The sequence below is a fragment of the Corvus cornix genome, chromosome Z (genome assembly GCF_000738735.6).
Source record: "Corvus cornix cornix isolate S_Up_H32 chromosome Z, ASM73873v5, whole genome shotgun sequence".
NCBI lineage: Eukaryota > Metazoa > Chordata > Aves > Passeriformes > Corvidae > Corvus > Corvus cornix.
Window position 1 is genome coordinate 12,767,384 of NC_046357.1, and position 27,036 is coordinate 12,794,419.

A 27,036-nucleotide genomic window follows, 5' to 3' on the forward strand; every position below is an offset into this window, starting at 1 on the left:
ATGTCCAATGAAAATCCTACACTGACAGAATTAAATATTATTTATCTGAAAGTAGTAACATTTCCACAGGACAAACTATAATAAAGATCTTCTCCTAAACTTGCTTTATCATAGCTACAGTATACGTGAAGGTCTGCAGTGGATCAGATTATGTGTTCAGCAGTTAAAACATTGCAAATTAAAAAAAAAAAAAAATTCAAAAGTCATCCTGAGCACTGGATGTCATTTGCTGGAAAAGCAGCAATTCACGGTTAACCAGGATGTAATTAAACTTCCTCATGTGAAAATGCACTCTTATCTGTAATTAAGCAAGAAAAGCTTTAGTTTTCTGTACATACATATGTATGTATATATGTGTAGATATATATTGACATATGTATGTATAGATGAGTACATGTATACCTGTATGCATGCATATATATACATATATATATATATATGTATTGGAAACAAGGATAAGATGAACCTCTGTCATGAGAAAAGTGAGGAAAAATGAAGGTTTTGCCTAATTTAAACAATTAATCATGCATGGGCACACTCTTTCTTACTGACAAGTACTGCCGCTACTTTTTAATTAACAGGTATGACATTCATAGTGTAAGAAAAGTACAAGTTTTTCACAAAGTACAGACAACCACTTTTGTTAACGTATCACGGTCATGAACTAGAAGCTTGTCAAGCCTTTACGTTACTGAATCAAAACTCTGCTATTATGAAGTGTAAGAATGTCCAAAGCATTGCTCCTGAAGCCAAGAAGTTGAGAAGTCTTTAACATGAAATCTTGGATGCAAGTGAGAAGCATCCTACATGTAAGTGTTGATGTCTTCCTGGTATTGGGAGGTCCAGAACTGTAGTCATCACTGTAAATGAGTGCTAATTGCTTGAGGCCAATGACTTTTCTCCATCTACTGCAAGCTGTGTTCCTGTTAACACATGCCAAGACTGCTCTTGCTGCCAGGGCACACTGCTGGCTCGTGTTCAGCTTGATGTCCACCAACATCCCCAAGTTCTTTTCAGCACAGCTGCTCTCAGCAATTATCATTGTGAGAGGCTACCCCTTTCAGAGGGCAACCTTTTTGCACCTTCCTTCTTGAATTTGCAGGGATATTCTATGATGAGATGTTGAACTGCAGAATTTTCATTACACATTATATTTAAAATAAACTGTAAAGAAAATGGTTTTTTTCCCACTGTCAAGGACATTTTGTAAAACTGGGAATTAAATTCAATTGCTTTTCTACTTACAAATAAGCATAGTTGTTATAGAATCTCTTAAAGATAATAAAAGCAGTATCAACCTAGGTAATTTTTACTGATAATCTGAACAATACTACAACTTTTGAAATTTTCTGATTAATGTTTCTTTGATTTCATAACTATAACATTGCAAAGAAGTTTGTGTAGTGTGCTTGATTTTCAGATTGCATTTATCACTCTGTTCTTTCAATGGTTTGGAGAGCTTCTCTTAAGCTGTCTTCACACACTTAGAAATTTCAGCAGAGCTAAGAGGCTTTCAACAAAACAGCTGGCTTCACTTATGAAGAATAAAAAAAGAAAGCATGTCTGAACCTCATGCTCAGTGGAAATTTTGAGGTAAGGACCACAGAGCAGATTGAGAAACTTTTCTTGCTATTATGGTGACAATGTGACAACACTCAGCCATTTTCAAGCAAAATAAAAGTGTTCTGGTTACTTGCAAAATTTTGAATCTTCCTGTACCAGAGTTTGCTTTCTGAGGAAAGAATCTGGAAGTATTCTACTTCCTGTATCTCTGTAAAAGAATGGATCATAGCCCTGAAACAGACTAATAATGGTGCCTGAATTCTACAGAGAATGAAATGTTGAGATTGATTTATGCAGGGAGATTGTATACAAATTAATAAAAGTATATAAAACATCCTAATTCAGCAGTAACTTTTGGTTTGTAGGTTTTTTTGAAAGAAGATTTTTGCAGGGATGAAATACAATTAATTTTAATTATTATGAGAGTATTGGTAATATAAGCTTCGTTGCATCTTTTCTAAAGCGTGCAAGGCATTTTCTATGCAGCATAGACAAGAATATCTGACATAAGTCAAGTTAAGGAGTAAATAAAACATTAAAAGATAGCAGGCTGTGAAAACAGGATTGAGCATGTTGCATACAATTAACTGAAAGCCAGATTAGTCTTTCAGGTTTAGTTTTTAACTCCATATGTTAATATCAAATGGGCAGTTATTCTTCTTTTAGTTCCTGTCACAAACTGTGTCTAAAAGAATTACTCATCTTGATTTTACAACACTGTGTTGAGGAAATTGGCATATTTAGCTAGTTGCTTCAACATTTCATCTACTTCCCTATTAAAAATCTGCATTTTATTTTGAAGCCAAGGGTTCCAGCCATTGAATCTAGATGGTGTCTACCAGAATGAAGATGGGTTCTTGTAGAAATGGTATTTGAAATGCCATTAAATTTTCCCTTAGTGAAGTAAAGAGACCAAGTTCCTCACACTTTCTTATACAAAACATGATTTCCTATCATTCTTGACATTATTCTCTGAATACGTTTTAGTTTCAAATATCCTGCTTGAAGTGTAGCTATAAAAGCTGAACATGATATAACTGTAACTCTCCTCCTACATCTGAATGCAAAACTACTCAGCATTCCCCCTTCATAAAAACAAGGACCTCTTTCCTATCTGGGTCACAGCTGGGCTGGGAACTCAAAATCTCTTGAATAACTCTTGAGATACTCAGCTATACTCAAGTAGTAACTGTTGAGAAAATACATTGCAATTGTCAGGGTGCACATTCTTTGCTTTGTATATTATACCTTTACTTTCCCATGGAGGAGTACGTGCTCACTGCATGAAGCTTGACACTTCATACAACCCACTTCACTTTCTACTCTTTGACACTGTTCTGCAATCTGCACTTAATTTCAAACTTTATCAGTAATGATTTTATGTCCCGTTCTAAGCCACAGGTAAAATATATAAACAGTGTATGAGAAAGGTGTAATACTTGAAGAATGTTACTTAAATAGCAATTTATCATTTCCAGTAGCTGAAGCTTCTTCTTCCTTCACTTGGGTTTATGAACTGTAGGGAAGGCTTTTTGAAAATAATACCTTTTTTATTTTCTCATGGAGATCTCCAGTATGCTAAGTCAGAATTAAACACTTACTAATTAAAGCTGTTTTTAAATAAGAAACTAAGAGTGTAACAAAAGAAACAATTTAAAGATTATGAAACATGCAAAAGGCAGAGAAATAGATTGCAATTCTTTTCTATCCATGTAATATTTTAATATGGAAAGTAAAAAGCCAAATTCTTGTATGAATATATACATGTGATGTTTAAAACATATTGGGGATGAAACTAACCAAATTGTACATGTTATGTAAAGAAATGATTCTGGTAACAAAGCAGATTAATTTGTATGCATATCATAAAGTCTGTTGTCACAAGCAGAACGAGGATGTTGAGGTTTTACCATGGCTTGCGGGGGCACAACAAAGTTACATCTGTTTCTGTGCTGGTGTGGTTAGCACAAACTATGTAGAGTGAAGAGACATACCATTTTTTGCCTGAAGTGATAAGCTGACTGGGTTCTATTCTGAGATTCATGTATCACATATAGATGCTTTGATCTGCTACCCCTAGACTCTCCTTTCAAAATGTGACTGTCTTTAATCAACAAAGAAATAAACCTGCCATTATTGACATCAGGTTCTAAAAATCTGAAAAAATATTTACTGCCAGATAAATTTTTTATCTGGTTTGTTAGTTGTTGTCTAACTGTAACTATGCCAGTTCCTCTGTTTTTGTATGCTGCTATTGTTTTTTTGATACAGAATTGTTTTATACCTCAAGAAGGTAATCTAGAAACCTTGTAGGGAACATCATCAAATGTTATGTGGGTACTATACTGTGTCATGCATACTTGGCTAAAAAGTAATAAAGATATATTAAAATATAAAAAATATTCTGTGCAGATAGCATTCTCAGCAAAGGGTAAAGGTTTGTGGTTCCCTAGGGGTTATATGACTTTGATGGGATTATTTGTATTCTTAAATAGCATCATATGTTTGAATACTTTGCTGAATCAAACCAGGGAAAAGAACCTTTAAACATTTTGTGCAATTTTTATGAGGGTAATGCTGAATGCAGAAAAAATATACTCCAGAATGAAGGAGCAGTGTTCAGATATGAGCTACTAAGGCAGGGTAGAATGCTGAAGGTATGCTAATATCTTGGGCAGCTGACAGACTACAAATAGACTATACTGAGTTCAGATAATCATAGTTACCAGTTTTCCTGTATTTAGTCTTCAGGGAACTTGACACTGTAGATCAGACTAATACCAGAATACCACTGAAAACTGAGAATTTATTAGGCATCTCCATTTTTAATTCCAGGGGAATTATTTACAAAGAGCGTTCTGGAATGTATGTCACAAAGGCTGATAAAAAAAATAGTTCCTATCGACTTATAGCAGCCATCAATAGACACAAGAGAAAGGAAAAATTGGATAAAACTACATTTAAACACAAACATCCTAGTAACAACTTCCATGAAAGCCAGTAGACTCAGACTTCATATAGAAAAAGAAACAACCACTTCAGCTGTAAGTAAGGAGAATATTTGAGCAGGACTCTGCTTAATCTGCCTCAGAAATCAACAGTCTCTAGGTGTCATGGTGTGCCATAGGTATTTTTAGACAAGCACCTATCACACATGAAAATCTGCAGCATGCATCTGGAGTATATGGTGCCCTTGAATGCACCGAGTGAATAAAAAAAGGACTCTTGTTGGATAACTGAGAAGGTTTGTGCGGAACCTCGCTGTGAATTTCAGCCAATGATGTGATGCTCAGATTCAGCAGTGGAGCCACAAACACTGCAGTGCTTGCTTGCCTACCCTGCTGCTTCACGTCAGGGCCTGCTTGGGGCCACATGCTGGGAGGGGACATGGCCAGGGAGCAGCACCTGTGACACCCACACCTGCAGGGGAGAGAGAGCCTGCAGGTTTTTAGCAGGTGGTAGAGCTGAGATATAATGCAAGGGTAGAAATAGAAAGGTTGAATGGCAAAGATTAATCATCTCCACTGTCAACAAACAATCCGTTTTCATGTACATGATGCCCCGTTTATCCTGATCTTAGAGAAAACACTGTTTTCATTTATTTTATTAGCTACAAATTGCAACATGTTTTCAAAGATTAACTGATTACAGCATTTAATTAATTAAAAAATTAATTAATTAATTATCTAACAAAAGCTGAATAGATATCTTAGTGCACTTGGAAGAATTGGACACATTCTTTTCTTAAACCAAATCTTAATGAACACACTACCATCTCTAATAAAGTTCAGAAACTGGTTTAATTTTATTTAAAAATATCATCAGACTGTTTAAGATGAGCAAACCATAACTTTCCCTGTTGGTGGTTTTGTTGGTTTTTTTTTATTTAAAGTAACAGAAAATGTGTAGTTGTAATGGGATTTTGCTCTTGCAACAATAAACAAAAAACCTTTTCTCATAGAAGAGAGGACTGGACTTGTAAGACACTTCTTACAGACTTTGAGAAAAAAGATTTCTTAATGTTCATGAACAACATTTCATACATTGATGTCTTCATATGTGTTTTTTTCCCCATCAGTTGATTGTGCTTCTTTGAATCTTTGGAGAAAGACTGTAATATCCTATGAAAAGGAAAAAAAGAAATTTTAAAAGATCATTTCATGTTGTAGCCTGAAAACTGCAGTAATGACACCTTAAAACTTGCGGTAGTAACACCTGTCTATCCATGGGGTGAGCTTTCCAGTGACTAGATTATGGTGAAAAACTAGCTTTGGTGGAGGTAAATTACACATTCCCCACATTACAGATAATGTCTTCCAGCAGGGCACTAGAACTCATTCAGCTGAGGTGCTGTAATATCACTGAGATGATATTTTCATGTTACCCACAGGAATTCATTGCTTTTGGAGGTTTTACAAAACGACACTGTGTTAAAATGCAACTCTTAAACAGAGATCTTAAACATCAGCTTAAAATTATTGGTAAAGAGAGGTATGAAGACTGTTGTGTAAACCAGTAAATGTTATTCAGAACATACAAAGGCAAATTCTTCAATTAAGGGTTCTTTTAAAAATATGTCATATTTCAGGCTGAACTTTAACAGTTCCAGGAAATAGATATAAAAGAAAATAAGTAACTAACACTTGGAATAATATATACCCATAACAGATTAATTTTCTGCTTAGTTCTTTGTACCATATTATCTGAATTGTTAATTTTCAATAATTTTGTATTAGCAGAATCTTTCCCATTTCCCATTTCAGCAATACTATCCATTGTAGGATGTGTAAGTAGGATGAACAAGGAATGTCTGGTTTAAAAAAATAACATGCTGAGTGTTCAATATAAAGATAAATATTTAACTTTCTAGCATTTTCTGATATTGTCAGAATATGCTTTTTTTTCCTTTTGGAGAATAAATAACAGTCAGACTTTTTATATATATATATAGTAGTTTTATATACATATTGTCCTATATATATATTTTGTGCATATTTTGAAGATACAGCCTTTTTTCAAAAGCAGGAGCTGCCTGAATGTAATGATGCCTCACAAACTTGCAAAATATCAGAAGCATTTCAGTGAATACAAAACTATGCTAAAAGAAAATTTTACCAGTCCCTAGTTTTAGAAGGTTTCACTAATATTTATCTTTGACTCAAGGAAATACTTCACTATAAGAAGGCCTTTTTCAGCAAATTGAGTCAGAAAAAGTAGTTTCAATCCTAGTTTGACAAAAATAAATGTTATCAAATGTTATACTAAATACTGTCAAAAACCAGGAGATAGAGAGATTTTATACGATTTTACTATTTACTATAAACAGATTTACTATGTCTGTCTTTAATGAAGGAAACTTACTTTTTTTTAACATGAACACATATAATTTATATTTCTTTAATATAAGAAACAACATCTTTTCTGTACCATTAAATTTTCTAAGACTATTTAGGGATGGGATACATGCTCAAGAGAAGCATAACATAGGTCTCTTTTTTTAATGAGGTATTTAAACACTGAGTTAGATTTTCCTTTTCTTCCACACTGGGACATTTAAAACACCACATGAAAAAAGCTTCTTGGGTTTCACAAGTATTACAATTACAGGTTATGACTAGACAGTGATACAGCAGTCCTCTTTTTATGTCAAAGCATTGATACATGGTCCAGTTCATAATTTGCATTTAGTATAATCTGCATGAACTCTCCCTATGACAAGAAGCACTTTCACTTTGTGAAATGATACATGGAGTTCTGAATATTCATTGAATTGTGTAATATTAAATGGCTGCTGTGGGTATAAACAGGTTTTGTAATTATTCTTCAACATACTAATAAGTGTTATTTGATAAAGACATGTTAACTATACATTAACAGCAATCCTGCTTCAATGGAACTGCTCTCTGAAAGAATATCTGAATTATATTACTGAAATGATTAACAAAATGACCAACAGTAACAGCAATAACCATATGACTATGACAATTAATTTAGAAAGAACAAGCATAATGCAAGGGCCTGTGCTAAATGTATTCAAAACAGAAACACGTAGAAATGTGATGTGACATCCCTATCTCCAAAACCAGAGCTTTTTAAAAAGGGCTATTCAGGATTTGAAAGCAGAATAAGAAATGTAACACAATTTATCCAATGCATAATATTTTTGATATAAACAAACTGAATTATCAAACTACCTTATCTTCAGTAATTATAAGAATGTAGTCCACCCAAATTAAAAAATATTGCATTAAGAAATATAGAAGCAGAATATATCCCTAACTTTTCCTTTAAATTAATCACTATCAAAATGTAGAATTACTAAAATATATGGTTGTTTCTGTATTACCATATCTGTGACAGTAAATAATGAGCCCTGTAGATAACCCCTTAATTGACCAAACCAAATAGACAAACACACGCAGCAGAAAAAGCAGATTGCTTCCTTTTCCCATCTGAATCAGCTGATCTAATAAAAATCTTCTCTCATTTTTTATTAAATTTATTTAAAGAAAATTTAATTGAGCATGTAATGAAATGCCTTCATGAACATACGTTTATGTGTCAGCTGCCTATTCTCAAGGAATAAATTTCATCTGATAAATGAAAAAAATGTGTTGATAATGGTAAACACTTGAAAGTTCTAGATAGGACCAGAAAACTTTGTAATCAGAACAGAAAAGACAAGATGAAAAAGTAATAGAATTCCTGGGCTTATTTATTTCTAGAAATTTTTACTAAGGCTGACAGAAAGATCATCATCATGTAGTATGTTGCCAGCCCCCTGGCAGAGAAAACAAAATCCCTGCAAAAGACAATATCTCTCACACGGAAAAAATATTTTTTGAGATATGACAGATAATAATGGTTGAAATTGAACAGGTCATCAAGATTCAAAAGAATCAGGTATCCTAACTCAAATTTAAAAATTTGTAAGCTAGATATTCCCTTTATAGTTTTCAGCAAAACATTTTACTTTCTGCTGTTTATGACTGCATTAGTAGAAACATTTTAACTTTTAGAAACCACACCCTAACTTGCTATATTTATCTTGTAAAAGATCTCAAAATAACAGCACTTTGGTTGACTTTCATTTTTATAGACATCTCTGAGGAGAATTTCTGCAAAAATAATTGATGCTAAAAATACTGTCTTGGAAAGAAAAAAGTTCACCTGTTCCCCAAATATGGAATTGATACAGGAAAAATCATCCTGGAGTCTGTATGCTTTAGACCAGAATTGTAACCTACTCAAAAGAATGGCCCCTTGGTCTCTATGCCTGTTTGCTGGAGAATATAACACTTTTTTTATAAACCTGAGTGTTGATTTCATGAATAAAACAAAAGTCTGTATTTAACAGTACGGTCAAGGAATGAAATATTCTGGGTTAAATACAGAAACCATAGAGTACTGTATTTGAGATACAGTCAGTATAAGCCTTTTCAAGAGGAAATGTTAAGTATTGCAAATGAGAAGTGAAGCTCTGTATCATCTAACTGTTGAGTCAGGAGATACAGGCATCAATGGAACCTGCCAAATAAGTGGAAAGATGTCTTATTTAAGTGGAATGATACCAATATATAAATAAGATGGGGAAACTCCTCTGGGATAGAAACTTGTGCACTGAAACCCTCAGTTACTGCCAAGATTCATATACACTATCCTACAGGTTTTCTCATAGGCTGACAATTTTTATAACTGTACTGCCCTGAATATCTCCTACCAGCCAGAAATAACACAGGTGATTGATGGTAGTAATCAAATTTAAACATGTACTACAGTCTACTCTTTAAGCTATGTAACAAAGCTCCTCCTAGAAATGGTAAGGGAAGATTAGAAATTTTAATAAAGAATAGACATTGTGAGTTTGATTTTCAGCTATTGGCCAGTGCGAAAAAGTTTTAACAGAGTCCCTGTAAATTGCCAAGCATGTAGATATGGCTTTACTCTGATTACACCCTAATCAAGCTTTAATTTAGGTTTCATCACGTTTGTTCTTCATGAAGAGGTTGCATCATGTTAAATGTTACGAAGTCAGTGAGGGTTTGTGTAAACAACAGTTCTTGATGTGGAACACATCTAGAGAGCTGGTTTAAAAACACTTTGGTCTACAAGAAGTTCAGTGAGGTTGGAAAAAAATCAAATCTGAAAATTCAGTATTCAATTAAATAAAAGGAGTCAGGAAGAAAGAATGCAGAAGGGAAGAGAGGAATGACCTAACATTACATGGCATCTGTCTTCCCAAATTGGCTGAGACATCAACATAGACAGGATGGATACCCATGTGTAGTTATAATCTTCGATTGTATTGTCTTTGTCTTACATTTTCTATAACTTTCTACTGTAGCAAATGAATTTTTAACCCTCATTTTACTGACTAAATACATTCTTTTATTCTTTTATCTTTTACTAACAAAGCTTATGAGTGATGTAGTAAATGCTGGGCAATTCACATCCTACAAGTGAGGAATATAATTAAGAAATAGCAAGTTACTCCTGAAGTATCATGTATCTTACTCAGATTTACATTTTGCGGGACACTATGGTGGTGATCATCTAAAATCTATGAAGACTTTATATCTGATGTGGGACATGCACATGCAAGAATCCTCTCATCTTCTCATGCTAGTTTCTTACACCATGTATATTGAGTACTTTTGCCATAGCTTGTTATCTTAAATAGGGTGATTCTCTGGCCCAAATCTGCCTTTTGTGCAACTGTTTTAAAGCATGTTTAAAGATAAGTGTGGGCAGCAGGGAAGCACTAGAGAATGACAGGGAAGAATACCTGGACCTGTACTACCTCTGCATGCCCTTTTCTGCTGCCTGGTTGGCCTAGGATGGAACAGGATCTACCGCATATCCTACAGTGTCCTGCAATACGATCCTGTTGGGAGGATAATTCAACCAGACTCCTTTCTACAGATAGGGAGACAGGCAAATCCTCATTGGACAAAGCAAGTGGAAAACCTGTAGGCAGCTCCAGGCCAGCAAGACTCGTAAAAAGAACAGGTCAGAATGCAGCACAGTCTTTGATGGATGGAATTTTCATGGGACACAAAACATCTGATCTACCCTACAGCTGCTGGGCTGTATAGCTGATCTATATGGCAAATTGGCAGTACCTGTATTAATTACATGTACATTTCTGGGATAATGCAAATTTAAGCATGTGTGCTTACAAAGTCTTTGGTCCCAGAAAGCAATACTTACAGGAAGTTTGTATTCTTGGCATGTGTTGATCAAATTTTCCATGAAAGGGTGCTTCAAAAGGAGTTCAACTGCAATGGGTGTCAGATCTTCAGCACCTAATTCTTGGTACATCTTGATGAAATGCTTTAAGTAAAAATAATACGTGGTCAATTTGTTGTTTAAAAGAATTGTGGAAAAGCAAATATTACAAAATATTTTTTTAACATATGATGCAAGCTACAAAACCTTTCTCGAATCACTCTTCCTACCTTATCATAGCTGTCTGCCTTCTCTAGAGGGCTAAATCTATGATTATTTTCATCTTTACTTCCTCCAGTATGAAACATTTTGAGTAGAGATGTCACTGAAATAATTTCTTCAGCTGTGTAATTCAAGACTTCTTTTTCATCTTCTATTAAAGTCTTGTCATTTGACAGTATGTTGGGGCTTGAAGAATCCTAAAAAATTAAGCACAGGTATCATGCTTGGGAATAAACAGTCTGTCAGTAGATGATCTGTTTAGGTTAAACACTCATGAGAACCAGTGGATTACACTTCCAGACTTCAGTTCTTACAAAACAAAAATCATCAACTCACACAAAATTATCTACTACACTGTAGGAAAGAGGAATAGATCCTGAGAGTCCAGAAATATCCATAATAGTGGCATTACCAGAAATTTAATAAACAGCTTTTTCCAGGAAATGTGGCCAACATTGCACAGAAAAACTAGTATTTCTCAGAGCAACAAAACATAAAAATATTTAATAGTTAAAACTACAATACCAAAAACTTTGTGTTTATTTAAGGAGCAAACTGGGTAATTCTGGATGTTATCATGAAAAAAACAGTATGAATTTTCTAGTCCAAATTAAGGAGTCACTGCAAGAACTGTGCTTTGGCCAACAGTTAACCATCTCTCCACAGAAACATATATTTTCTAGTTTATGCAGAAAAATTAAGTTTACTTTAAGCAAGCAATTAGGTAATTTTGTGGTGATATTAGAGCTCAAAGAGAAAAAAACCCAAAAACTAAACAAAAAACCTGCTGTAGAGATTTGTGAGCACAAAGATGAGAAAGGACCTCACGAAGGTGAGCAATGCTTTGACTAGGTTATGCCACCGTGTAGACTAGCCAGTAACAACAGGAAATTGCATTTAATTGAACAAACCATTTCTTTCCCCATTAGGAGGGAGAGACTGCTGAGGTTCAGTCACACCTGTGCTATGTGCCTTGGGCCTTAATGTATTTTATTTTGAGCACAGGAGGACCAGAGTCATTCATACAGTCTTTTTAATACACAGTAGTCAGCACTGAAGTTGCTCTGTCTCTCACAGCATTGTTTACACTGAACTGTGAGACCCACACAAGCGATAACAACATTGTTTAGACTTAGAACAAAGTGAGCAAAAGAAGTCTCAAGAATGTGTGTCTGAGCTTCTCTTAACAACATGAAGGCTTCAGTTGTATTTCTGTAGACAGATACCAATGAGAAGTGGTTACAATTATAAGCACAGAACAAAAAAAAGAGAAGAGACAAATTAGGTGCAGTTCTGTTAAGTGCCTACGTATGAGCCAGCTACTTAGGATGTAAAACTTCTTAGAGATGAGCTGGATAGCTCTTTATATTTCACAGATGAATGTTCCACTGACAACATTTACTAAATTTCCAGTACCTGGAGTGAGAATACTTAGTTCACATGTAAACAGCCACAGAGAAACAATGGTTTGGGTTCTTAATTTGATCCTGAAAACCACTTTGGATGCCTTCAGGACTCTGTGTATTTGATGGAGCTTCGCTCAAACATGACATGATATCAATGCACAGTTTAGTTTTTGCCCCCTTAATGAAATGCTGGCTCTACTAAAGCCTATAGAGAAACTCATTCACTTCAGTGGAATGGGATTTCTTTTCTTGTCTTTTGTCTGTATTCAACATTATTGTTTAGGTGCATAGGCAAGGAACACAAGGCAGAAGAAAAAAGAAAATATTAAAATTATGTTCCATCAGTCCTGTCATTCTGAGCACCAGCTTAGACAACTATAAAGTCAAAGAGAATCCACATAAGCAAGATTAATTTAACATCTACTTCTTGGATATTCCTCGGTTTCCGAGGGGACACTCCAAGGTGAATTAGGCACACAATCTATCTGTTTAATACACTGTGAGACATGTATCAGACATAGCACAGATTCACAGAGCCAACGCCTCCAGTGAGAAAGAAGGCATGAGGAAATTCTCAGGTTAGATGGGACATCTCTTTCTTCTCAGAGATGCAGTTAATTCTGGCTGAAGGTAAATGCTCCCCATCATTCGAGACTCGCAGCCTTAAGAAGTTGTTGACACACAGATGATAATGACAGTGCTATTACTTATATATTACAAAACTTCCAACAAAACAGATTAAACCAAGCAGAAAGTGAAAAAAAGGAGAACAGGTGTAGCTTTATATCCAGTGAGATGAAAGTTAGAACTTTCCACTGAAATATGGGAAATTAGGCACTGGTCCATAATATCTAACTGGGAGCATTCTGTGCTCTCCTTCCTAGAAAACGTGGAAAGGAATTTGTCTTATTCAGTCTCTTCAGTGTACAAAAACTCTGTTGTGCCAAATAAAAGACAGGGAAGCATAATAACTTCTGTCATTTGAAATGATAAAATGCTATTTTGCAGATGTATATGATTATCCTGTGTAGTAAAATAATGCCTTTTCTGTACTGTTTCTAGAGATCCGAACCATACTTTAAGTTCTGGGCAAATGCTAGTCACTGTGGTTGCGACAGGGCAATGAATCATTTTATAATCTGGAGCAGCAACCTCTTTACAAGGTGTGTACAGGTAAATAATTTAAGTCTCAAAAAATGACTTTTACTTCAATATTAAGTAATTGATGCATGCATTGGACTAATTGCAGTTTTAAGACTTTAACAATAACAACAGACTCCAGAAATACTCATAATGTTCAAAAGACAAGTTTAATTTGATGTGACAATACATTCATCATGTTTGAAAAAATAATTTAAAAATTATTTTGTATAAAACTATTATTAATCCTTCTGGTTTATAGATAAACCTAAATACTTGGAAATAACACTACAAAGATGTGTCTGAGTATCCCAATTAGTGGGTAACACAGTGGAAAATAAAGTAAGACCACCAATAATATCAGGTTTTGTATCTTGAGATAATATTACTGTAAGTCACACTACAGGGAATGACAGCTGGCCTAAGATTAAGCAAAAGAATTACTACCATTCGTAAGTACAAGAAGTAGTCACCAGTAAGTATCTTAAACTTTCATTATTATTTGGCAAGCAAATTTCCAGACTTTTGAAAGAGTCCTTCTGAGTATTATTACCAATGCAATGTTCCCATGAATTCAGTGAGATTACTTGTAAGGACTAGAGATACTCAGGATAAGCAAATATAGAGAAACTTATTTCATTTATAATTTGGCAGCACTACTATTATTCTCTAGTATTTTTCTGTAATATTTTACCACACATGGAAGGGAAGCTTCTTTTTTTCTGCGAATATATGTTCCAGTAGCAATGCTAAATGCTCTGTATACACCTTCAACTGGATCAGAGTGGGAGGCAAAATAAAGCAGCATCTCAGTATAGTTCAGCAGAGCAGGGTCTTTTCTGGTATCCGCAAATAAACTGAAGAAAAGCTATAAAGGGCAAAAATACACTAATTAATTTCTATAAGTGGAATTAAGCAAAATGCAAATCAAGGACTGTAGGGAAAAGGATGAAATACAGTAATTACTGCTAATAAGAGCCAACTATACTTAAAAACATGTTGAGGCTCTACAAATCAAGGCTGTGATAAATCATAAATATGTGTTAAGTAATTCAAGGAAACAGAAATTGAATTTCACAGAAAAGGGAGAAATCAATAAAGCCTTGTATCATGACAAATACGTTGAAAGCATTTTTTGTACTCAGATTATTATTAGTCCCCTCTTTCATGGAAAATTCTATGAGCTCAGATGCAGTGATCATTTGCCTCCCATTCTTAACAAAGCTGGTTGTTTTGCAGCAAAATTAATGTCATTCAAATAAAAAGAGGAATAATTAAGTCTTTCTGAGCAGACTATGATTTAGAATACTCAAGGATGATTCTTGGATTCCTTCCTACATTATCCTGAAGCACCACTTAACCTGAAAAAAAAATCGAAAAAAAAATCAAAATATGCAGCACTTACTGAAAAACAGAGACCCAAAAACCTCTGAAATGAGACCTCTCATGTTTGAATAGTTATCTTTTCAAAACACCTATGTTTTCAGTTACCTTTTTGAGGTATTTCAGCCTATCTAAAGGCACAGGTTCCTTGCAACTTTCTGTTATGCTTAGATCTTCATTTCCATTAAACCATAAGCCAGCCTGATTTAAAAAAATAAATAAATAAAAAGAAGTTTGTTTATTTTCACACATTGAAACAAGGTGGTCTTTATACTCTCACTGTTCAACAGAGAGCCTAATTTCTGGACTTAATCAAATTGAATTTGTTATTAATATACAATGACATGAGAATAATTAAGCTGCTGTTTATACATCATAATGGATACTTGAGAAATTACTGAAAATCAAGTAGGATACAAGTGAATATATAATTTTGAAAAAAGTGAAAATTGACTACGTAGTTTTAAGTCTATGCTGCCAAAGCAGCTGAATATGATATGGAGTTTCTATGCAAGTATAGGTGCAGAGAGAGAGGACAGCTGAAGCAGCTCAAATTCCCAGTGGAAGGTTATTCCTGCTATTCTCAGTGAACATTCCTTGTCATTATTCTTGTAATGGCAGTAGGACCTCAAAACAATTGCCATAAATTGCTCAAAAAGAATACAACAAAGATTGCAATAAAACCAATTCAGATTTCCTAATCAATCCAGTAATTTGAAATTAGAGGGCTAAACTTAAGTGTGACAATTTCTGTTCCTGTTCTTCTCATAACTGCATATGCAAGAGTTCCAAACCAGAATACTATCAGTAACACAAACTGCAGGCCATCACATACAGCAGATACACAGGCAGTATGAATCAGCTGCAGACCAAACTCTTCAGAGCAATGCAGGTGGTTGAACTGAGTCACTTTGGACAGTCTCTGGACATTGCCAAAACGTTCTCTAGAGCACATATCTTATGTGCCTACCTATACAGTTCTATTCTGAAAAAGGAGCTTCAGCTGTGTTCATATGTGCGTTCATGAACTTTTAAAGTTCTTCTCAGTCTTAAAGTGAGACTGTAGATTCAGAATTAACGCTCTCATGGAAGTTTGGAAGAACCAACAGGGAGTATAGATCTAGAAACAAATTAGTTGTTTACTGCATGTTTACTACCTTGTAATACTGAAGCAATGAAATTAATTGCTTGGTTATTATTATATTTGAAATAGGATCCTGTGCTAGAAAGAACATTTCTGGTCTGTATGTCTTGTAACGGTTAGTTTATTTGCAAGCTCTCACACTTCAGTAAAACTTAATAGAAAAATAAATGCACAAAGATCTGCACTTTTTGTGGGTTTTCTGGCTTTGCAGAGTTGTTTCTTGGAAAGTCTGTGGTAGGCAGGGATTGGCAGGTGCAGCTAGAGTTTTAGATGAACCAAAGAAGTTCTGAAAATGACAAGCCTCAAGATGAACACAGCCTTTAGTATTTTTTTTAAAAACCAACACTAGGTGATTGGAAAAAAATTACAATAGAGTGTCTATGAAATTTATTCAAAACAGTTTGAAAATTATTTTTAGTATCACCAAAAAAATCTAGAAACTGGCAAGACTGTGTAGAATACACACATAGATATGTTGTAGTGGGTTCAGTTTGTAACCAGGCAGAAACACCAATTTAGCGCAGTGGTTTGGTCCAAAATACTCATTACTATTTACCTTCAGTGACATAAGAATTAGGAGAAACGCAAAGCAGGCACCAAACTTGAAAGAACAAAAAAGAAATTTATTAACAGACCTAAAAGAGGGAAAAAGAAAAAAAAAAAATAATACTACACCTTCAGAACTCTTCTCCTCCCCCCACCTTCCTCCCTTCTCCCACTGACAATGTGAAAAAAAACAACCCTTGAGATGTTCAGTCTGTTTACCACTTCCATAATAACCTTCTTCAGTCCATTTAGGAAGAGGAGTCTCTCTTATCCATGCTATGAAAACATTATCACAATCAGCCAGCCACCCAGGCTGGTTCTCTGCTCGCATGTGAGTCCCTTCCCCCGACTTGCAGCTTTTCCCACAACTGCTTTCGAGGGCCCACTCTTGAATTACTGGGGTACAATTTTAAGGCTGAGCCCTTCAGAAACGAAAGCTCTCTTCACCCATCTCTGGGAGCATTTCACTGCTAAGAATAGAGGCCCTTCTCCTTCCCTGGGAGCAAAGGGTCCTCCTCATCTTCATCTCCAGGACTATCTCTGGAAGCATCTCTAGGAACTGAGGTCTTCTTTTCCATTTGGAGCAAAAGTCCTCATCGCTTCCATCTCTCCCTGTTCAAACTTCTCATTAAATTAAGCTGTGTCAGCATCTGCCTATCTCAGTGCAGGTGCTTTTGCTCACAAGTACAAGTTGAACGCTCCACCCCCCATGCCTTCATGAAATTACAGCAGGTACTCTGATATATCATAGCTTTACAACAGAATTTCAGCTTTAAGCATCTCCTCTTTCTTCTCCCTCAGGTTTTCAGCTCTTCACAGCACTAAAAGGGTTAATCCCACCTGGGCCTTGCAGCTGGAATTTCGCTTATCACTGTTGGTCACATGATCTCTGCTGGACAGTGGTGCAGTTTCAGCTGAATTTTGGCTGCACTGGAGAGGGGGAGCCAAGCGGCTCTGGCTGCCCACAGCAGGGCTGTGGGGGGGTTCCGTGGGTGGAACAGGGCCCATCGGCTCCAGGATGGCCGTGGCCTGGCCTGGCCTGGCCCAAGCAGGGGCCTGCAGCCACCTGTCCCAGCACTGGAAACGAGAGAGAGCTCTGCCTGGGGTTTCTCTATTCTTAAGTGTGGATCACAGAGGCGGTCAGAATTTAAATGGCTAAAAAACTTGTCCATATTCAAACAGGCCAGCTGATAGGTTCTGTCAGATCACAGAGGAAGATGTAAGCACCCCTTAGCAAGAACATCACTTCCGGGACTATGCTTGCTAACCCATGACAGATGTGCATCTATAGACAATTATATGTGCATATATATGATACTTACAGCTATTATGGCCTACGAGAGAGAACCAGCAGTCATTCTAAGTATGATTAAAAATGCAAAGTAAAAGTAAGTGAAAATGAGCAGAATCTTGCTTAAAGAACAAAAATGTATTCATTTACATTTGTTATGTAAATGTAAATATACTCTTTTACAAAACTACCTTCCTGAAAAATCTTGCAGAACTATGTGACAATTCAAATAGAAGTTGTCTTCAGAGAAATGATCGAAGAATTTTATAATTTTCCATGTATTCAAGGTTTGAGGAATGATCTTAACTTGAGAAAATTAATTATTGGAAAAAATCTAGAAATATTTAATTAAAATGCAGCTGATGAGATGAAACTGAAATCCTTATTTTTGCTTGGAGCAAATGATCTTATTCAGTGTCAAGTAAGTTAATAGTCATCAAAGTGCACATGGAATGGTTTCTTTAAAACAGAAGGGATTTTCACTTGAGATTAATTTATGGGAAAAGTAGGAAAATCAAGTAAAAAGTAAGTTTACTTAGCCTGATTTGTGGAACTGGGGACAAGACACATACTAGGCTATCAATTTCCTGAAAACACTTTTCAGTAGAAAGCTCCCTCAAACCCGAAGCATTTAAAATTCAGACTGAGTTTCTCAAAGTGAATAAACCAAACAACATATCATTTACCAGAAAAAAACTTGCTAGAAAAGATAAAAGGATTATAACCTGCATATAGTGCTCCTCTGTAACAAAGCCTGATCCGGTGACATCAACAGACTGGAAGCCATGCAGTGTTTTGAGGAGTTGTGTCACAGAAGGCACTGGCCAAGGCTGTGCTGCTGCCAGCAAGAATCTGCGCCAGTCAGTAAGTTCTGAGTTCACTGTGAATTCACGTGCCAAATTTTGGAACTATAAAACCAAAATAATAAATATTGTCAAATACATGTGCATAAACACACTCTTTCAATATGCTATGTATCCTTAGGTCTTTTCCTGGATAAGATAGACAAGGTTCTGCAGTGCCATTTCATATTTCTAAAATGGGCATGTATAGCTAAACGAAATAGGGCATGGGCCACTGTGTGTCAACTGTCATGTGCAGTTGGTATTCTCTAAATAAATACCCTAAACAGGCATCTAAACTGCCTATGAGATATCATTCCTTAGAACATGCTAACCCCTGAACCATGCTCTGTTTTGTGAGAGTACCAAGAGTACCAAGAACTGAACCGACAATTCAGCAGCATGAGCACAAAATCCTTGGTCCTGTGCCCTGGCCCTGTTACTCTTACAGGTGTCCACCAAGCAGCTTTTCTCTGCTCCAGCATTATTTATAGTTGGAAAAAAGCCATGCTAGAAAAGCTGCTTTGCAGCTTGCTGTGTATGTCTTTGCACCAATGAAGTTGTTGCATGTATGCAGCAGAGGAGAACGCATGCAGAGGCTGTGTCTGAGAGGGGGAACCAAATCAGCGAAGGTCAATACTGCCCTGTGTCATGTCTGCACGGCCTTCTGCCCCACACCCAGATCTCTCTGTCAAGGGAAGTGTCTGGGTTGCTCCAGACTGCAGTCCGAGAGGAAGCAATGTGTTCACAAGAAGAAGGGCCTGGGGCAGCACAGAGTGACACAATTTGGTGACATTGTGGATAACATCTGTCCTAACATTGGCCAGAACAGCACTGATTATTATTTATTGAAAATTTGTTTGAGATTCTATTAAGTCACACAGTGATGAAATGGTGAGTTCAGCTCAGAATATCTTGTGCAAAATAAATATATACCTTAGCTTATGCTTTGTGAGTTCCCTTTTGTAAGTAAGCTTGTGCTTCCACAATAAATTTCAAAGTCTAATTCAAAAATGGTTAAGGAAAGAAAATTCTATTATTAAAATAAAGTTAGGATTTATAAGCACTAAAAGTTCTCAAAGAATACAGAACATGAGATACATGCACATTTGGTCTATTAGTAGACAATATTTGATGGATAGCTTTCCTTGTATAATTAATTTATTGTACTAAGATTAGGTTTTTATATAGTCAACATGACAGATGGGACTAGTTTTCACTAAACTCACTGGAACTACACAACTTTAAACTTTAACTGTAAAATGTTTTACTCATGCAGTTCATCTGTGTGAAGAATATATGAATAATGCTGTGAAATGATGTGGAATCCAATTAAAATTTTAATGTGAATCACAGTTTACTGTCAGAAATAGTTATCAAAACTGGCTGAAACAAGTAAAGATTTCCACTCCATAGGCTTACCAGCAACATCTGACAGAAAAATTGACTCAGTATGGAAGATCTGGAAAGACTAAATTCTAAGTTTTTGTGTTCCTAAATCTGAAAACCTTGGACGATGTCTTAAGAACTGATATAATTTGAAAATTCTAAATAAATACACTCCTGACAAAATTTCTGGTACAGTGACTTCCATAATCCTTCTCTAGGGAAACAGAAGAATTTTAAAGAAAAACTGATCCTGTCCTATAATATTATAATCTTCATTTTATCATAATAAGGACACTGCTGCATCTTCTACACAAACCAATACTCCAGGTGAAGAGAATATAGGGGTTAACTTACATCTGGAAGTGTTAAGCTCTTCCATGCATCAGGAAAGCAATTTATTCCAAGATTCAAATTAACCAAGCCACTAAGAGTTTCAATAAATAATTTCTTTGGTATAAAACCTAATAAAAAATCAATATAGAAATATGTTTAGCCTTCTAAATAGACTTCCTCTGTTAAAAAAAAAAAAACAAACTATTTTTTCATTTTAATGCTCATATGAAAAAGTTGTTTATTTTCCTATTATGTACTACTGATAATGCTAATATCTTCCAAACCAAACATAAAATCTCCTCATTTATAATTAATCATGCGTGACCTATCTAATAGCAAAATTTCAAATATTTTTCCGCACTGCAATTCTTCTCGTACTTGTCCTGATCTGAATTAAGACCACTAATCCATCCTCACACAGTCTACACTGACAATTAATGAGCTCTTCACAGACACCAATCACACAGAGTTCTGTGTATGGAATACCTACCAACCTTTTCTTCCACTCTGCTCTTTCTAATTAATCATAAATCTATCTTCACTCTTTAAAGCAAGTGCATGCTAGACAATGGGCTGAAAAACATGCACTGTTGAACTCTGAAACAAACTTTAACTGTTTGAAAAGCTTCTCAGAACTGATGTGTGTGAGTTAAAAACAGCTCCATTAATTTTATTTTAAATAAATCCTAAGAAAAAAATAAATAAGTGCAGTAAATCCTATTTGTTTCTTAACCAGGAATAGATTTGCTTATGAGCAAACAGAAACTTCAAACTTCATGTATAGTATTAAAAACCAAAATTATGTATAAAAAAATTTAGCAGACAGATATGAGTCTTTTCTTTCAGAAATGCACTTTGCTGGCTCAATGAGAGTTCACTGCAAAACAAAAACATTAGCAACAAAAATGTAAAATAAGTTTCAAGTTCTTTAAATTTTTAGAGATAAAGCTGATTTGGTCAGGTTGTGATCAATTCCATTGCATCAAAACAGGAGTTTTCAGATTACCTTTAAAAGCAAACACAATCACTGGAAAGACTTCTTTTTTTCCTTTTTCTAGTAAAACTTCCTGTTCTTTTGAAAAGGCATAGCTGTGCACATTCTATGGCTAAGACAATTTGTTTGAAGTGAAACAGTGAAGTAAAATTTAAGTTTATGAAAAAGATATGTGGTAGGAATATAAAGAATGTGTTTGAATACTAATTTCATCACATCATTTATTCAAAATCGAGTTGCCAATCTGAATGAATGGTCTGCATCTCTGTAGACCGGTTTACCTCCAATCAGGATTACCTCCAAATCCAGGACTAATGCTCTCAGCATCTTAAAAAGCAGAGAAATCCTACACATATATAAGCTTGGAGAGAAGAGGACGAAAACAGATTTGGAAAGCTCAAAGTCTGTTGGAAGAGAAAGAAGGAAGGGAGAAACACCTGGACTTGAAGCCTTAGTATCCTCCCACATATTTCAGCATGAAACCAAAAGCTGGGGAAAAAATACCGTCAAACTATAACAGTGTTCTGATGTGACATCTTGAAAAGTTTTTGAGTTATCTACATTGAGAAAGAACATCTTCTAAAAATCGTGATAAATCATGTCCTGTTTACTGAAGCACACTGGATTGCTAATATAATAATATATATATATAATATAATATAATATAATATAATATAATATAATATAATATAAAAATCAGAAATTTGGGTTCTTTTATGAAAACTTCAAGCTTCACGAATCAGATCATTTTCATATGGCACAATGAAGCCTACATCACAGAAGCAAAATTACTGGGACACTTCATATAAGGTTCAATAAGCCAGGTAACATTTTAGTGGTTCATGGGGAAAACAGGCTACGGTCCATGAAGGAGCCAATGAACAACAAAAAGCAATAGGGGAAATTTTTACATCTTCTTTGAAGACTCAGATTTTTTAGTGCTTTACCATGAAGATCCCAGCTATGATAATTTTTATTTCATTTTTTGCTAAACATTTCCCTTTCCACATTTGATCACTGGCAATCTAACTTCGCTTTCTGTCACACTATCTTATGTTTTAAACTGTTCAACTCCTACTATGATTTCCCTTTATGACAATAAAAAATGTAGTTCCTGTATTTCTTAGGAGTTTCTGACTTCCTGAAATAAAATTTGGTTTTATGCACAAAATTTTAAAAGGATACTAATATTGTCATATCCCTTTTTGTGAGGCTACATGACTTCAGAAACATACATGAAAAGTATCTGAGGTGTTGGGGTTCCTCCGGGGGGGAGGGGGGGGAACCCTCAACACATGGAATTTAAAGAACTTGCATCAAAACTAATGTCTGAAATGGGATTAAAGGATTGCAATTTCAACTCTACTCACAATTTATATAAACTATATAATTGTTTATATTAACTATAGAATTGCTGATGTGCTGTACGGCAATTACTTTTACTTTACTACCTCCTCATGAAACATCTGATGAGGGACAATTCCAAAGTTATAGTAGTTCAAAGTCTTCAGATGGACTGTGACTTAATTCCTCCTGATATACATAGGAGGAATGAGGGAGTCTCTGAGAAATGGAGGAAATCCCTCATAAACAAGAAAACAAGACATGAAATACTTTCCTCACTGTGTTTTTAGATATTTTGTCTAGATTTCATGGATTTAGGTATATAGTACAGAGCACAGAACTGTTTTTGAGTATCTGATTATAATGCCAAGCAAGAGGTGACTCATCATTTCAGCTCAAGGGCTGTCAGTGCTTCATAGTCACGGAGAGACGCTGAGAGTGGGCAGCTACACAGATGATAACCAATAAAGAATACTGGTGTCTGCAAATGGTACTCTGCAAGCAGTGAAAGAAAATAATGTCCTCTATGAAGGAAAAAGGAAAACAATTCCCAGAACTGGCTTTTTTCCACTTAGCAAGACTCATTCCAAAACAGGTATGCGCTTTACAAAATCCTTTTGTAAGTACAAAATAAAAGGACCCAAACCTAATAAGTTTTAGTTTAATAATGTAGGAGACTAAAGAGAAAATTAAACATTTTTAATTAGAAGGAGTAGCAAGCATCTTGTAAAAAGAATCAGTATTCATGAAGATTTTGAAAAACTGGAGGGATGGTCAGGATCAGTAAGTAAGTTTCACCAGCAACAGACCAAAGTGCTTTTTCGAAACGGACTGCGCAAATTGATGCATTTATTACATTGCAGATAAAACAATTCAGGAACAGACTTCAAGCACATTGGAGAACAGGATTAGAATCCAAAGTGAACTTTAAAAATTGTAGATAAAATCTAGAATAAAAGGAGAGTATCCAATAAAGATAAATGTCAAGTGCCCCACTGGGCTGAAATAGTGAACTGAATAAATATCACAATGGGAATCTTACTGCAAAAGTAAAATTTCTATAGAAAAGTCTCTAGGGATTATGGCAGATCACAATATCATCAGAAAGTACATGAGAAGTCATCAGAAATAACGCTTTTTTTTTTTTCCCCAGACATTAAGGCTTCTGCTATAGTATGATTTTGGAATCTCTAGATCAAGAAGGATGTATGTAAACTAAAGACTACCCAAAACAAAGCAGCAAGAATCATCACAGGCTTAGAAAGCATGTCCTGAGAAGTGAGGTTGAAGGAATTCTGCTGGTTTAATGGATGAAAAGAAGATGATGAGAAAACATGCCCCCTCCCTCCATCATGGAAGTGGCCTCAGTGTTACAGATACAAACCCACCATTTTTTGGTTTTTCTTTCTTTTTTTGTTTTCACCTGCTGGACATCCTCGGGACATATTTTCAAGCTTTTTCTAATCTGAACATAGTTAAAAACCTCCATTTGACAACTCTGAGGGAAAAGAACCCTCTCGGTAATATGTGATTCAAGAGAAAACCCTTAGAATTAACGATTCTAATATATAATAAGCCTCATATCTAATAAGGCACCCCATGAAATATATATCCTGTTGCTTATTAGGCAAACTATATCTAAACATTTTTCTTTTTTTTTTTTTTGCCTGAGAAATCACAAGTTCAGATATTTTATATAACGCACAGTACTGATCTCTTTTTCTGACCCCTACAGATTAACTCTCCTGGAGCGGACTAATATCCTTTAATGAGGCATTCCTTCAAAACCTACTACTTCACAACCTACTCCATTTCTGACACACTGTTTATACACAGAAGTAGCATGAACATCTATGCAAAACACCAAAAAGAGACTGTATGTGTACATCTATCTATCTATCTATCTATCTATCTATCTATCTATCTATCTGTATGTTTGTGTGGTATAGCATGGCAGAGTACAGAGCAGAGCTGTAGTACAGTAGGGTGTGGGGTACTGGGTATCTTCTGCTGTTACTACATTATGTTTTAAATTGAAAGTAGAGAGCTTCTTGATTTAGAAGAAGGTTGATTCAAAGGTGAATGACCTCATATTAATTTCTCCCAGATTACCTGTAGTACATCTTCATTTTCTGTTGGAGGAACTAATAAGGGTCTTTAACAATTTAATTTTAGCTATCTTTTGATAAAAATCATTGCTAATTCCTTGATGGTAGAAATATATGCTGCTGGTATGCTTCACCTTTTGAAATGTCAAGTAGAAACGTGCATTCAGAATATTTAGGATTATGAGAATATATATTCTCTAAGCCATACTCATTCTCAGCTCCTAGATTAAAAATCAAGATACAGCATTCTTATTGCAACCCTCACAAATATTCTTACAGGTAAACAAAAAGTAGTTCAAGCTGTGAACTGTATTAGTAATATCCTGTCTGTAAGAGTACTTGTTATGGAAAGACTAATCTGTGCAATCAATAATCAGCACTGGAAAAAAGGATCGGTTCTGCCTTTGTAGGGAAGTTTTCAGAAGGACAAGTCTGAGAAAGGTCATGTTAAAGTTTATCTGGTTTGCACATTCCATCAGGGTCTGTATGGGGACAGCCAGATTTAGCAATAGCATGGTATCTTCTAAAAATATTTTCTACTCTACCCAATGTTATGGAGTTCATGCTCTTCAACATCTGCTCAGCAGAAGCTGTATCTGGTGAAGCAGAACTGGCAGCTTCCATGCAGGTAGCCCAGGCATGAGCTTCACTACTCTGGTGTGTATTTATAAGTTCAAGTTTGAAGTCATCAGTGCCAGAACAAAAATTATTAATATTTTCCCCCAAATCCACGTTATGTTTACGACATGGTACACAAAACATTATTCCCCTTTCATCATCATATTTTAACCAGGAGTATTTCGTTAGCCATATTTTTGGAAACTGGTGATTCCTCTTTGTTTTCTGACGTTCCAAATCTTTCTTCTCTTTCACTCTGTCACCAACTTCTCTGTTGCTAGAAGAATTATTCTTGCTTTTAAATTGCTTCAGTGCTCTTATGGCTATAATTTAAAAAGAAACAACTAAATATAAGATAGTTTTTACCTGATAAAATATCAATTGTATGTTTTCTTTTTTTATCCATATTTATCTTGTTAATTTGGAACTAGACTGTGACTTGAAATGAACAGCCATGAAAGAGAACAAGGAAAACAGATCTGCTCTTAAATAATTTGAAGGCTACCCAGGATTCTTGTAAGACATGGTCAGTTTTAAATTTTGACTATCAGAAGTTTGTCAGTATGCAACCCGTGAAGTGCAGCAGCATCAATGCTATTTTTGAAACAGAGAAGAGCAAAGTTAGGAATTCAGAATGGTCTTATAGGCAAAACGCCTCCAGAAAATACTGCTGAAGTCACAAACTTACTACAATGTCCATTATACCTGGCATTGGCAAAAATGTTAACTTGGAGCAAGTCTGGAAATATATAATCAAAAACCTGAAACAGAATGCCTAAGATGCATATGCAGTAGCTGACATGATCGTCTTAAAATTTATTTACCTGCAAATGGTATTATTACTGCTTTCAGAACTGTATAAGCACTCTTAATGCACTGAGATTGTTCTCAGCTTTTCCCCAATTTTTCTGAAGATGGTCACTCTTGTATTTTGTAGGAGCAAATCCCATAAGCAGACATTTTTGAAAATTTTATTTCTAGACCTAATTTATCTCCTACTTTTGGCCTGTAATTTAATGATTCTTTTAATACACATTCACCATACTTTTAGGACTTTGAAAAGAAAACAATCAAATAAGCAAGAGAAATTTCATGCAGAATGGAGGCAATAAAACTAGAAATCTATTTTTTCACTGGGAAATCACAAAAGTAACACCCAGCAAATGACCTAAAATCTGACTCTCCTTATTGTGATGTGTACATCAAGAAACAAAATTAATGAGTACATTAAGCTAATCATAGAGAGAAATGCCATTTCTGGTGCTTTAAAAGGTCTTGAGAAAAAGAGTTTTTGTATGCCACTCTTCTCTATTTTAGAAGAAGGAGCAAATTTTTATATATATATATATACACTATACAATTTGTGAGAACTGTTTGTTCCCACTGTTAAAAAAAGTGACAAGTTTGTTCCATTCTATTCTAAGCATCCTGAAAGGCCATAATATTAATAAAAGAAGTTTGGAACATGCAGTTTAAATACATTTC

At 35.2% G+C, this 27,036-nt stretch overlaps 1 protein-coding gene across 5 annotated transcripts in view; it reads right to left on the reverse strand.

The window, feature by feature from the left end:
- Positions 1–4,349: 4,349 nt before the first annotated feature.
- SPEF2 (sperm flagellar 2) overlaps positions 4,350–27,036 on the reverse strand; it is an 80,739-nt gene continuing 58,052 nt past the window's right edge. For 2 of the 5 annotated variants that reach the window (XM_039567440.1, XM_039567439.1), the window contains exons 28-34: positions 20,509–20,615; positions 18,649–18,831; positions 15,051–15,143; positions 14,254–14,427; positions 11,022–11,210; positions 10,774–10,896; positions 4,350–5,684 (exon numbers count right to left, since the gene is read on the reverse strand). In XM_039567440.1, the coding sequence (XP_039423374.1) occupies positions 5,601–5,684; positions 10,774–10,896; positions 11,022–11,210; positions 14,254–14,427; positions 15,051–15,143; positions 18,649–18,831; positions 20,509–20,615 (953 nt within the window). In that variant the 3' untranslated portion in view covers positions 4,350–5,600. The other 3 variants (XM_039567438.1, XM_039567442.1, XM_039567441.1) reach the window with 3 other exon arrangements.